Raw genomic sequence first — 13,825 nt, 5'->3', positions numbered from 1 at the left:
ATAAATAATTGTTAAATAATAACTCCTATAAATAAAAGTGGGAACTGTTTAGATGGAAAAAAGGGAAATGGAAGTTGTGTGGAAAACTAACCATGTTTATGATACCCTGGGTATTATAGAAAATGCATTGAAAGGAAGTAATACCACATTTAGTTGTGGAGGTGATCCAGGTAAGAGATGAAGTTTTCTTCACCCAGGTGGTAGCACTGAAATACTGAAATGAACATACCTAGCTGAATTGAAAATATGCTTCACACATAGAGCTAAATTCGTGTTGCTGGTGGGAAAGAGGAGTCAAGCTAAAGTAGTCTGTTAGGTTTTGGTTAGTTAGTTAGTTACTTTGAGGAACACTGGAATGGATGTGCAAAGCTAGGAAAAGTAGTATTTTTAGCATCAAGTTCTATGTTCTTGGCTGTTATTGTTATCTCTAATTATCATCAACATGAAAAATTTTTAACTCTGCAGCTATCTATTAATGGTTCTGAAAGGTCTATGGCAAAGTCAAACTTTCCTTTTCTTGGGCTGAAAAGAAGAAAAGGAAAGTTTGACATAGAACATGTCATTGTTCTTAGTTTTTGAAGTAAGTTCTGAGGACTAGATTGTCTGATATTCTCTTTGAACTCTGCTAAATCTAACATATATATATGTATATATAATATTGTGAGATAAATTTGCAGGAAAAAGCTAACAGGTCTTTTTTGTTTTGATAGCTGCATCTTATGGGCTTTTTCCTCTTTCTACACCTGTATGTTTTTAAGATTTTCTATCATGATTGCATATTATTTTTATAACTATGAAATAAAAGTTTGAGAAAAGTTGACCTACAGCTAAGGTTACATTTGTTAAGAGTTCATAATCCATAGTAGTAATTTTTGAATCAGATTGACATCATTAGTCAGACCAATTAAAACCAGTCATGCAATAGTGTAGTTGTGAGAGACTTTGAAATGCATGTTTTTCTGGCTGTGCTGTGTGTGATACAGTCAGTCCAAGCTGGAGCTCCAGACAAGGGTCTGACAAATTATGTGGTCCATGAGATAAAGGCTGGGAAGGCAAGGAGTTTGTTTTTCTTGGTAACTCTCATTTGAAATTTGCTTTCAAATTGGGGTTTTTGGAAATCTTTACTCTTTGCCTTCCCATGTGTTAAGATTAGATAATCATTACTGATATTACTTAAAGAAATATGCCTTGTCACTTCTGAACCTGGACTCCTTTTCTTTCTTTTAGGGTCAATGATTGTATTTTGCGGGTGAATGAGGTTGATGTGTCAGAAGTTTCCCACAGTAAAGCAGTAGAAGCCCTCAAAGAAGCAGGATCTATCGTCCGGCTGTATGTGCGTAGAAGACGACCTATTTTGGAGACCGTTGTGGAAATCAAGCTGTTCAAAGGCCCAAAAGGTAATAAAAATATAAATGGTACACTATAGTACCATGAGTGATAAGCCATTTGGCTACAGTTTGTGCCATCACCCACCTACAGTATACGTTCTTCTTTATTCTCTGACATTAAGTGCTTATCAGGACAATTGAAACCTACATTATTGGTTTATACAGAAGGTAAACTAAATCAGGGCTCTAAATATAAACTCAGATAAGGAAAGGATATGATTTCCAAAATAATGTCCTAAAAAACAAAAACAACTATAGCATCAGGCATTGATCTATTTTTATAAATGTTTAAACTTATGTTGTCAAAAATAGGTTAGTACATTTATGCTTTTTAAGATTAAAATGCCAAATCTCATTAAGCAAAAGGTAAATGTAAGCATTTCTGATACATCTATTATATCTTTTGTAACACTATTGTAATTTGTTTTAATACTATTATAATGTTTTATCTCTACCCAATAAGTACTACATAACTTTTTACTTGCAATGTCAAAAGCAGTTTAAATGTATTTTTGAGATGTTTACATCTTTTTGTAGCTACCCGGGGGAAACACATAAATAGATACATGAATAACTATACCACTTTTTAAGGATGTTCCTGAGCTCTGTTCCTTAGAATGATAATATTCAGTATTAGTTTAAGAGCATTTCAAAAAACAGGACCAATTCCGATATTTTAACAAAATCTAATCATTAAATTAATTACATATTTCAGCAGAAATTACTTGATTATATCCATATCCTTTCATTTACTTATTTCTTCTTTAAAATTAATCTCTAATGCTATATATTATGCAAGAATTGAAGCTTACAACCTTTCTGCGGGGCAGTCCAGTATGCTATGTAAACTCTTAGGCCCAAGAGTTAGGACTGAAATTGAAAGTGAGGTTCAGCCACTTTTATTAGGTATGGTTTGGTAGGACCAATTTTCTAATTATCAAATGAGAATCATAATAAAAGTATCTATTCTATAGGCTTTATGAAAATTAAACATTTGATAGTTGGCATAAGACAGTTAGTAGAGCATGTGGTTAACAGTGCACAATTGAGAGCCAAACTGCCTAGATTGGAAACCTGACTCATTCGCTAACTGTTTAACCATGGACAAACAGGTAATTTGTGCCTTGCTGGTCTCATCTGCAAAATGCTAATAAAACTGGTACTTTCTCCTAGAGATGTTAAGAATATTAAATACGTCAGTGTACATTAAGTATTTAGAATGAAGATTGTCATGTACTGGCTGCCCAGAAACTATTAATTATTTATATGTACCAGTTGTGTTATTATTTATACTAACATTGCTTTAGCTTTTGTAACAATTGTTTGGCAATACAATGAACATGCTCAGAAGTCTCTACTGTGTTAAATCCAAATACGCTGGGAATTAAATCTCAAGAAAAAAAACAAGAAATGCATTCTTATTCCACAGCCTGATGACAAGACTTTATACCCTAAATATATATTAAAAATCAATTTTGCTTCATACATTCAAGTTGAAGTGGGCACAAAATTCATCATTCTTATTAAAAAGTACATACCATATGTAAATAATACTAAGCTATTTCTACAGTTCAACTAACAGCAATTATTCAGCACAATCCCAAAGCAAATACTCTTTTATAGGTTTCCTGGTATCTGAGTCACTTGATGCCTCCAGCTGTTCAGTAAAGCATTTAGACAACTGATGACCAAACTGATTGTGTTTAGTATGAACTGTTTTCTCCTGTGAGCCTGGTATGGACTGTAGAGAGAGAAAAGGAGAAGTGAGCCAGATACACCCAGCATGTGGGAGATGGGGTTACCCACAGGCATGGTTTACTGAGATTTGGAGAACTTGGAAACTGTTGATTGAAAATAATTTTACTTCCTGAAAGCAGATTCCTGCCAAACCTTGTGAGGGACGTGATGTTCTCTGAGCTGTTGGGATTTTGCAGAGTCAGTCATATTCTTCTATACTGTTTTTCCGCAGAGGTCATTGATAGATTTGTTTCTCTATATTAAACTTACTTATTTCCAGGGAAAGAAAAGGCCCTGGTCTTTACTTAAATGCTTAATGCCTCTCCCAGTAAGTTCCTTAAGCACAGTAAGGTTGGTATCATAGTAAACTAGGTAATTGTACTGGATTCTATATGCAATCTGACCTTGCAGCCTTAACTTCACTTAATTTATTTCTGCAATTATATTTAAATAGAATTTTTACTAAAATTTAACACATGCAGTAGAAACTCTAATTCAGGGTAGATAACGAAAATGAATCAGATGTAATCTCTATTCTGAAAAAAGTTGCAATAGAAAAATACATGTACAATCAATCAAGTTTATGTCAAGGAGAATGAAACCAGCTCTGTGAGGAAACTGGAGTCATGATTTCACTGAGGGCAGAGGGGAAGATATGATCTAGCAGAACCAAGAGAGCCAAAATGTCCCACAGATTATGAAATTTGAAATATGGACACAGCTCCCTATCTGTCTGTCTTTTACCACTAAGGTTATTCAATACTAAATATCAGAAGTGTAGCCAACTGAACTGATCAGATGCAGATATATAATATAAGCCACCTAGATAAACCTTTAATTTACTACATACCTTGTACAGAGATAAGCAACAGATATTCAAAGTAAAAATAGTTCTTGCTCTCAAGGAAATTAGAAAAGCACTAATAGCATAAATGGAAATCACTTATAAATGAATAAACACAAGGATTTTTAAAAGGAAGTCAAGTTAGTAAGGGGTATAAGGAGTCTTATATAGATCATTCCAAATCCTTTAAGGAAAATTAGTTGAATGACAAGGTTATGTACAGGAACTAGTTAGGGGGTCGCTTAAAGAATGTAGAAAAAGATGAATGGGTTGGAGCTGTATTTTGGAAATAGAGCTGATGTCACTTAATGATAATTCTGAGAAAAATGTCTTTGCATTTTGATTTCCGTTTCTAAATTGCTTTGGGTAGTATGAACATTTTAACATTAGTTTTCCTAGCCAATGAATATAGATTTTTCCTTTTTTGTGTCCCTTTCTATTTCTTTCCTTAGTATTCAATAATTTCCATCATAGAAATCTTTCATATCATTAGTTAAATTTAGCGTAAACTATTTAATGTTCTTAGCTGCTGTGAATAGGATTAATCTTATAAATTCTTTCTAAGCTAGAGCATTATTGATATATAAAAGTGCTGTTTATTTCGTATGTTGATTTTACATCCAGCTACTCTGTTGAATTCTCTTATAAGTTCTAATAGTCTCTTATTGGAGTCTTTCTGTTCTTATTTATAAAGGATCACACCATCTGCAAGCAGATGAAATAATCTGCATTTATCAGATTGGACTTCCTTCTTTTCAATTTGTATCCCTTTGGTTTCTTTTTCTTGTCCAGTGGCTATAGCTAAAACTTCTAGAACAGTATTGAATAATGGTGATGTGATTTACCATCTACGACTGGTTCTAAAACTTAGTGGAAATGATTACAGTTTTTTCCCCATTCAATATATTGCTACTGAGAGTTTGTTGTATATTGCCTTGATTGTGCTGATGTATGTTCCTTCCATACCCAAACTTTTGTTCATAAAAGGATGCTATGCTTTATCGAACGCTTTCTCTGTATATATTGAGATAATAATATGGCTTTTATCATTCATTTTATTCATACAACACATCACGTTTATTGATGTGTATATGTTGAGTCATCCTTATGTCCCTGGGATGAATCCAATTTGGTCTGTTTGCATTATCTTTTTGGAATCTTGTTAAATTTGATTTGCTGATTTGCTAGTATTTTATTGAGAATTTTTACATTTATGTTCATTAAGGATATTTATCTTTCTCTGATTTTGGAATTAAGGTAACGCTGGAATGAAAAGTTTTCCCTGTCTTTTAATTGGTTTGAATGAATGAATGAATGAATTAGTATTAGTTCTAACTTAAAAGTTCAGTAGAAATCAGCAGTGAAATCCTTACTTGGGCTTTTTTTTTTTTTTTTTTTTTTTTGGTTGGGAGGCTTTTTATTACTGACTCTCACTTTTCATTATTAATTTATTCAGGTTTTCCATGTCTTCAGGCCTTAATTTTGGCAATTATTAAAAGGCCATAAATCTGTCCTTTTTTTCTAAATTTTCTAATTTAGGTTGTGTCAGTTGTAACATTGGTTTTTTTCAACCCTGGTTTTATTAACTTCAGTCTTCTCCATTTTTGGGTAATTGTACTAATGGTTTATTCATTTGTTTTTTTTTTTTCAAAATATCAACTCAACTTTTTTTTTTTAGAACTACTTATTCATGTGAAAGGCAAAGTTGCAGAAAAAAAAAGGAGATAAAACCTACACACGCTCTCTCTCGTTAACACACACTCGCATACACACAACAGAGAGAGAGAGAGAGAGAGAGAGAGAGAAGGAGAGATCTTCTATCATTAACTCATTCCCTAAATGACTACAGTGGCTAAAGCTGGGTCAAGATGAAGCCAGGGACAGGAACCTCCCTGTTCCTGTATACTTCTAAACTTCATTCACTTCTCCCAAGTGGTGCATGGCCTAAGCACTTGGGCCATCATAGACTCCTTTCCCAGGCACAGTCATGGGAGTTGTCAGGACTTAAACCAGTACCCCTGTGGGATTCCAGTAACATGCTTAGTGGTTTAAAACTGCACCACAATATGAGCTCTAGTTCACCCATCTTTCATATAGTTCTAGTTTTATTTATTCATTTTTAAAATTTTATTATTTCTTTACTTCCACATAATTTGAATTTGACTTATTCTTTTTTTTTTCTAGATCCTTGAGATGCATTGTTAGATCATTTATTTGATATCTTTTTGGATTTATCATATTTTTACCAGAAAGGCAGATATACAGAGAGGAGAAGAGACAGAGAAGAAGATCATCCATCCATTATTTCACTCCCCAAGTGGCCACAATGGCCAGAGATGTACTGATCCAAAGCCAGAAGCCTGGAGCCTCTTCTGGGTCTCCCACACGGGTGCAGGGTCTCAAGGCTTTGGGCCGTCCTCAACTTCTTTCCCAGGCCATAAGCAGGGAGCTGGATGGGAAGCCAGGCTGCTGGGGTTAGAACCAGCACCAATATGGGATCCCGGCACATTCAAGGCGAGGACTTTAGTTACTAGGCTACAGCGCCAGGACAATACCTTTATGGATTTAATAATGAAATTATAAACTTGTCTTTTAACGTTGCTTTTTCTGTATCCCCTAAATTTTTACATGTTTTTATTTTCACTCATTTAAAAGAGTTTTTTTTTATTTCTGTTTTGATTTTATGTATGACCTGGTGCTCATGTAGAAACTCATTATTCAGTCTCTGTGTGTTTATATATCTTCTACAGTTTCTTTTGTTGTTAACTGTCAACTTTATTCCATTTTGTTAAGAAAAGATATGATATGGTAATATATTTTCATGTTTTGAATTTTTAAGATGTGCATTATTGCCTAGTATACAGTTCATTCCAGAGAATGTTTTATGCTCCAATGAAAAGATTGTTTATTCTGTAGCAATGGGATGAAATGTTCTTTAGAAACCTATTAGGCCTATTTGGCCTATAAAATAGATTAGTTCTGTTGAAGAAGATGACATATTATCTGATCTACAGGACAAGTCATTTGAGATATCTCATATTGATTTTAAAAAGCAGAAGATAAATCAGAAAGACTGAAAAATGTTCAGAATCTCTGATTATCATGATAGTACAAAATATGAGTCATTTTTAATTTTATTTTTTGCAATATTTACATAGTTGATTAGAATGGTAAGCGTTAAGGATATGAAAAAGTGGGTGAGACTGTTATTTCCAAATTTTCTGTTTCTTCTTCTTGTATCTCAGGGCCTAGAGGGAGATAAGGGGAGAAGCAGCACCCAGACTCCTGACCACCTCAGTATGCAGGAATAGGGATGGCCAACTGATGTCATCCCAAGGTCCCTGATATGATAGTTCTGGAATGCTGTGAATCTCACTGATCCAAGGATAAGCAAATCTTCCAAGTTCCATTGGCTGACATAGTCCACCTTAGAGTTTCCATCTACCCAGAAATTTGCTGTCAAGTTTGGCTGGAGTAGCTGGCCAATTTGTTCAGCCTTCCTTTCTCTGCTATGGTACCAAATATCCTCTGCAGCCTACGCACACTGGTAGTTGCAAGCACTGGGTCAGTTCTGTCTCCAGCCCCATCTCTTACACAAGCCAGTAGGGGCTTACTTAGCACATACTCTGCCCTCACACAATCCAGCAGAAACTGCAGTGTAGTTGGAGCAACTCTCAATAGCCCCCACCAGGTCCATTCCCAGCCCAAAGAGAAGGAGACAGAAAGATCTTCATTCCACTGGTTCACTCCCCAAGCAGCCACAATGGCCAGAGCTGAGTCAATCCAAAGCCTGGAGCCAGGAACCTCCCCTGGGTCTCACATGTCTGTGCAGGGTCCCAAAACCTGGGACATCCTCCACTGCCCTTCCAGGCCACAAGCAGGGAGCTGAATGGGAAGTGGAGCAGCTGGGTATGAGCTGGTGCCTTATGGGATCTCTGGTGTGCAAAGCAAGGCTTTAGTCACTAGACTATTGCACCAGGCCCTCAAATATAATCTTTTTGCAGCTATGAGATCTCTGTACAAACAAACGCAGTAAGGTTTTAGGTCTCAGTGGTACAGAAAACAATTGTAATGCAGAGTGTGTGAGCTGTAAATCACTACACAAACAATATACATTTTGATGTGCATGTTTCAATCAGAGAAATATGTGCAATGAAACAATCTCTGGTCATTATTAAGGAGCCATGTACCTATGAATGTCTTAACCACTTTGTGCCTTACTCTCTTCATCTGAAAAATGAATTATAATTTGAGTATCTAATTATTAGGGTTATTTTCAAGATTAAAAAACATGTATTCTTAATAAGTGCTTATATAATATTCTCTTATTATCAGAGCTGCTAAAAATTGCAAAAAGAACAGCATCAAGGATCTCCTTACAATGTCTAAAAAACAATTTCCTAAAAAATGTTAAATAAAACACCATTTAGGCTCTTAGCTCTTAGTATTTATATTTGATGAATTAGTGATTATAGTGCTTATTATAAGTTTTTTTTCTAATTGAGAAGCCGAGAGACAATGAGAGAAAAAATAAAGAGCTCTCTGCCCTCCACTGCTTCATTCCCAAATGTCCCTGAAAGTCAAAATTGAGCTAAGGCTAAAGCACATGCCTGAGAACTCAAGCCAAAGTGTAGGTGATGGGAACAAATTGCTTGACTCTTCCCTCCCAGAGTCTCCATTTTAGCTAGCTGGAGTTAATAGCTGAGCTAAGGATCTAACCTAGGCATTCCAATATGGGACTTGATTTCTTAACTAGCATTGTAACTGCTTTGAAAATGTAATAATCCTGAAATTCATGTTGAGTCTTTATATATTCAGCTTCCACATGAATATATGTGAAATATATTGATGTTAGGTAGATGTGCATATTTATAGTATCCACTGCTGTCTTTTTCTCTCCAGCTTGATACAAATTTATTTCTACTGTATCTGCTATGTTTTTCCCTACAAAGTCTTGCTTTTCAAATATATGTATGTGTTTATGCATATATTTTTCTTTTGTTACCCTATTTTTATATATATATATATATATATAACCTTTTTTTTTTCATTATGCTCCCTGGCACCAATTAGCAGCACTCATTCCTTACCGAGGCTGTCTGCTCCTAATTCTGACCTTTCTGTTTATGTTAATGCTCGTTCCAATCTTCTAATATCAAAATCCCAATGTCCTTTCCTTTGGTTCTCTCTTTACCCACTGTCTTTATTAAATGTGACATCACATCTCTTGGAATTCATTTATTGCATTACCAATTTCCCCTTTAAAATCTCCATTGCCATTACTGTGATGTCTCTGTCTTCATGATATCCTGTGTGATCTATGTTTATAGATACTATTGTCAGTTTCTCCCTTCCATGCCTATATACAATACCTCTTTTAGATCAAGTTTCAAAAGAGTCACAGCTTGATAAATGGTTATTCCCTGACCAAAAGTGATTCTTCAATGTCACTAGTCAAAAATCTAAATTTGTTTGTTACTAGGCCATCTAAGCAACCCATGGCGCATAGAAAAGATAGATATTAGCAACCTAAAATCCGTAAGCAAACAAACTGCTAATTATATTTAAAAATAAATTTATTTTATGTATCGGAAACACAGAGTCACAGAGGAGATAAACTAAGATCTTCCACCAACTGGTTCTCTCCTCAAGTGGCTACAGTATCTGATGCTGAGCTTAGCTAAAGTCAGGAACCAGGAGTTTCCTCTCTCACTCCCACATGGGTGCAGGGACCCAAGCACTTGTGTCATTCTCCTCAGATTTCCCAGGTTATTAGCAGGAATTGGAGGTGGAACAAGCAGAACTCAAACCACTCCCATATGGGATAAGGGTAGAGCTTTAACTATTATGTCACAGCAACAATCCCAAGCTTCTAGTTCTATCATTAAAGGTAATAACTTTATGAGCTCTACCCTGGCTTGAGTTAAATTTGAAACAGTGAACACATTAAGAAGGAAAAAGAACCCTAGGTTTTGTATCCCAAGTCTGGGTAGTAAATGGTGCAGAAAATGAAGATTGTGGTAGAATGCAAATCAAAGGCCATCATTGCAGTGTGGCAGAGAGGAAAAGTAACTGATGAACATGGAAGCTGACAATTACCCCAGCATTACATAGCATTGGCAGGTTTTTTGGACTCATTACAGAAAGTATCTGAATGACTGGTTGGAGCAAAACAACATTCAAAGTATCTGGCATGTTGCCTAACTATCTGATTAATCAAAAACTAATCTGTAAATGATTGAAGACATTTGTCATAATAGTTCACATGAAAGATTTGTTATCTAAGTTAAATATCAACTTGTCATGCATCAGATGTTGCAGAGAATTTATCAAACATCTGAGTTAGATGAACGTACCAAATTCGTTCATTGGTGCATACTAAATTACTTTATATAAACTCTTTTTACTCCTCTACTTGTTCCTTCATTTTTGTTATGTTAACACAACTGTGTGAATAATCCCAGCATTAGAGCTAGAAGCTCATTCAAAGAAGTTGATTTTGTCATGTCAGTTATTCTGTAACTTTTTTTCAGATATAGAAGCATAGAGCTACCTATATTAAGCACATAGTAAGTGTTCATTTAATGTGAAATGAACAGAAAACAGAGGCCAGAAATTAGTTGAAAAAATAAATGTACATCCTTACAACTTAGTAAGACTTCCTACGCTGAAATTATTTTTGCTACATATGGATCACTTTGCCAGAAGCATTCTTTTACTAATCCAAATTATTATTATCTAGCTTGAGTTTTTTCATTTAGCAAAGTTTTTAGTTGTCTACTCTTTACCTGTTCATGACCAGTTTACCAGATTGATGGTAGAAATGGGACATAATAAGCAAATTAATCAAATGATATAACTTCTCTACCCAACCTATTATGGCACCAAACAACATGATCCACTCCCCATTTCACACAGTACAATATAATGTTTACTCATTTACTAATGCACAGGCAAATGTGACTATGAATCTAGGCAGTTTATTGTTATTCTGCCCCATTTCCCAAATCTGAATTTCAAGTAATATGTGACCTGTTTCTGGTGAAGGACCATTCTGGGCAATGATTTGGCTCCCATTTACATAAGGCACAAATGGGAGAATCAATATGGTGGAATAGAGTAAGGACACATTTAAACAGTCAGAGAAGCATTTAATCAGGATGAAGCAGAGAGGACACATTCCAGCAAATAGGAGAAGACAGGATAACAGCAGAGGGGTACCTGGAGACTGTCAGACACAGGAAAGCAGCAAAAACAATGGTGTGGTGATGCAGTGACTGATACTGCTGCGGCATTGAGCTAACAGTGATCTCAACTCCACCAGCAGCCAGAAATCCACCAGCAACAAGGTGGGAAAGGACTTTCACTGGAAGCTCTGGAGGAGAACCCAGACAAAGAACTGTCCATCCTGCTGGTCTGTTTGATTTGACCAGGACCAGAGACAGAGCAGCAGATCCCAGATGGGCAGTGTGAGAACAGAGTGGATTTCACAGCACAGTCAGCCCCTTAGAGGCAAATTCGGTGCCATTTTGCCTAATGAGGCAAAGGTAAGGGAAAGGGCTGAGCATACGCTGAGCTAAGAGTGAACTCATTTCTGACTCAGTGAACTGCAGCAACGTGGCATTCTACAGGTTCCAGCCAAGATAGGTCCAGGTAGCCCAAAGACCTGATGGCCAGCAGATCAAGAACTCTAGTAGAAGCACATCAGTTGCCATTTTGTACACTGTGGCAAAAGTTTAGGACTGCAGGGGACAACAGTAAACTGCACATGTGCTGAGCTTGCAAGAACTCACTGAGTTCAGTTCATTGCACTGGTCCCACAGGAAAAATAATAATGACTATGGCATTGTACTGGTCAAAATAGGTCCATGTGGCCCTCAGACCTAACATCCAACAGATTCTGGCAAGATTACCACCAACAACAACCTACCTAAATGGGACACCTGGTGTCTCCCTATTCCTGGGACCTGTTCCAACCAGAAGTGGGAGAAAGGTTGTACAGTCTCCGCACGATATCACAGGAGGTGGAGAGTTGTGAACCAGGAGCTGGGGCTACAGAGACCAAGGTAGAAATCTAACATAAGAACCCAGACCTGGAACTTGCTGGAGGGAGTGGCACAATTGACTACAAGCAAAGAGCTGTGTACCAAGGGCAATAAGTAAAATAGCATTGTAGACCTGTCGATGAAAGAACTTAGAAACCTGCCCCAAGGAGAAGAATCTGCTAACCAGAAGTACAAGGATCAAGAGCAAAAGAAGAGACAAATACAAAATGAATATTACTGAAGACTCCCCTGCAAAGGAGCAAAACCCTATGCCAACCTTAGAGTTAGCTGAGGAACACATTGAGAAAGTGGGGGACACAGAATTCAGAAAACTCATTAAAAAGCTTCTTATCAACAATGAGAAGCACATACAAGAGTTCAAAGAATTTAAGGAATATGTTACACAAGAAATAACATCAATAAAGCAAATCAAGGCTAATATATCAGAAATTAAGAACACAGTAGAGCAAATTAAAAGTACAGTGAAGAGTCTTCAAAATAGAATGAAGCAAGCAGAACAAAGAATCTCAGAATTGGAAGATATTTCATTTCATCAGGGGGAAGCAAACAAAAAGCTGGAAGCAGAACTACATCAGGCCAAAAAAAGTATTCAAGAATTGAAAGACACTATTAAGAGGCCCAATATAAAGAGTTATGGGAGTCCCAGAAGGTGCAGAAAGAGAAACTGGTTTTACAGATATATTTAATGAAATAACAAGAGAAAATTTCCCTAATCTAGAGAAAGAATTGGGAAACAAGATCCAGGAGGGGCACAGAACTCCCAACAGGCTTGACCAAAAGTGATCTTCACCAAGGCACATGATCATCAAGCTCTCTTCAATCGAACATAAGGAAAAGATCTTTAAATGTGCACGTGAAAAAAAAATCAACTGACATATAAAGGAATGCCAATTAAACTCACAGGAGAACTCTCACAGGAAACTCTACAGGCCAGAAGAGAATGGAGTGACATATTACAGATTCTAAAAGAAAAAGATTGGCAGCCCAGGATAACATATCCAGCAAAACTTTCTTTTGTCTTTGAAAATGAAATAAAATTCTTCCACAGTAAAGAAAAGTTAAAAGAATTTGGCTCTCCCAAACCTGCCCTACAAATGATACTTCAAGATGTTCTCTTGACAGAGAAGAGGAATAACACCCAACAAAGCCACAGGCAAATGTCAGGAACATCCCAGTAAAATGACAACAGAAGACCAGATGTATGAACAACCCATTACTAAAATGACAGGTCCAAATTACCACCCATACATATTAACCCTAAATGTAAATGGCTTAAGCTCAATCAAATGTCATAGATGAATAGACTGGATTAACAAACAAAACCCATCTGTTTGTTGCTTAGAAGAAACACATTTCACCAACAAAAATCAGTGGAAACCATATCCCATGGATTTTGATATTTTTGTCTTTGTTGGTTGCATCTCTTCAAAGCAGTTTCTTTTGATTAAATTCTTCCCCGACTCATAGATCATACAGTAGCATCACTTTCTTCGAGAAGGTTCTTGATTTTCTTTCATTTCTTCAGTGACACATTAATCATTCAGTAGTATGTTTTTTAACTTCATGATCTTGTTAATTTCTTTTTTCTTCCTGTTGCTGATTTTATTTTGTGGCTTTTCATGTAAGCAGATGTATAGTAGCTGTGTAATGGAGACTCTCATATCTACTAACATGTTATTCAACTTCATGGCATTGTGAATTTCTATTTTTCTCCCTATTGTTGATTTTGTATTGTAGATGTTCATTCAAGGAGATGTACAGTAACTGTGAAATGGAAACGAACGTATCCA

General features: G+C 36.1%; 1 protein-coding gene across 3 annotated transcripts in view; it reads left to right on the top strand.

Moving 5' to 3' along the window:
• The window catches only part of DLG2 (discs large MAGUK scaffold protein 2), a 746,421-nt gene that overhangs the window by 221,269 nt on the left and 511,327 nt on the right, over positions 1-13,825 (top strand). For all 3 annotated transcript variants that reach the window (XM_058663676.1, XM_058663675.1, XM_058663674.1), the window contains exon 5: positions 1,228-1,397. In XM_058663676.1, coding sequence (XP_058519659.1) covers positions 1,228-1,397 — 170 coding nt within the window. The remainder of the gene's footprint in view (positions 1-1,227; positions 1,398-13,825) is intronic.

Source organism: Ochotona princeps, chromosome 4 (genome assembly GCF_030435755.1).
Source record: "Ochotona princeps isolate mOchPri1 chromosome 4, mOchPri1.hap1, whole genome shotgun sequence".
NCBI lineage: Eukaryota > Metazoa > Chordata > Mammalia > Lagomorpha > Ochotonidae > Ochotona > Ochotona princeps.
Note: the sequence above shows the minus strand (reverse complement) of the source record. Positions and strands in the feature narration are given on the sequence as shown.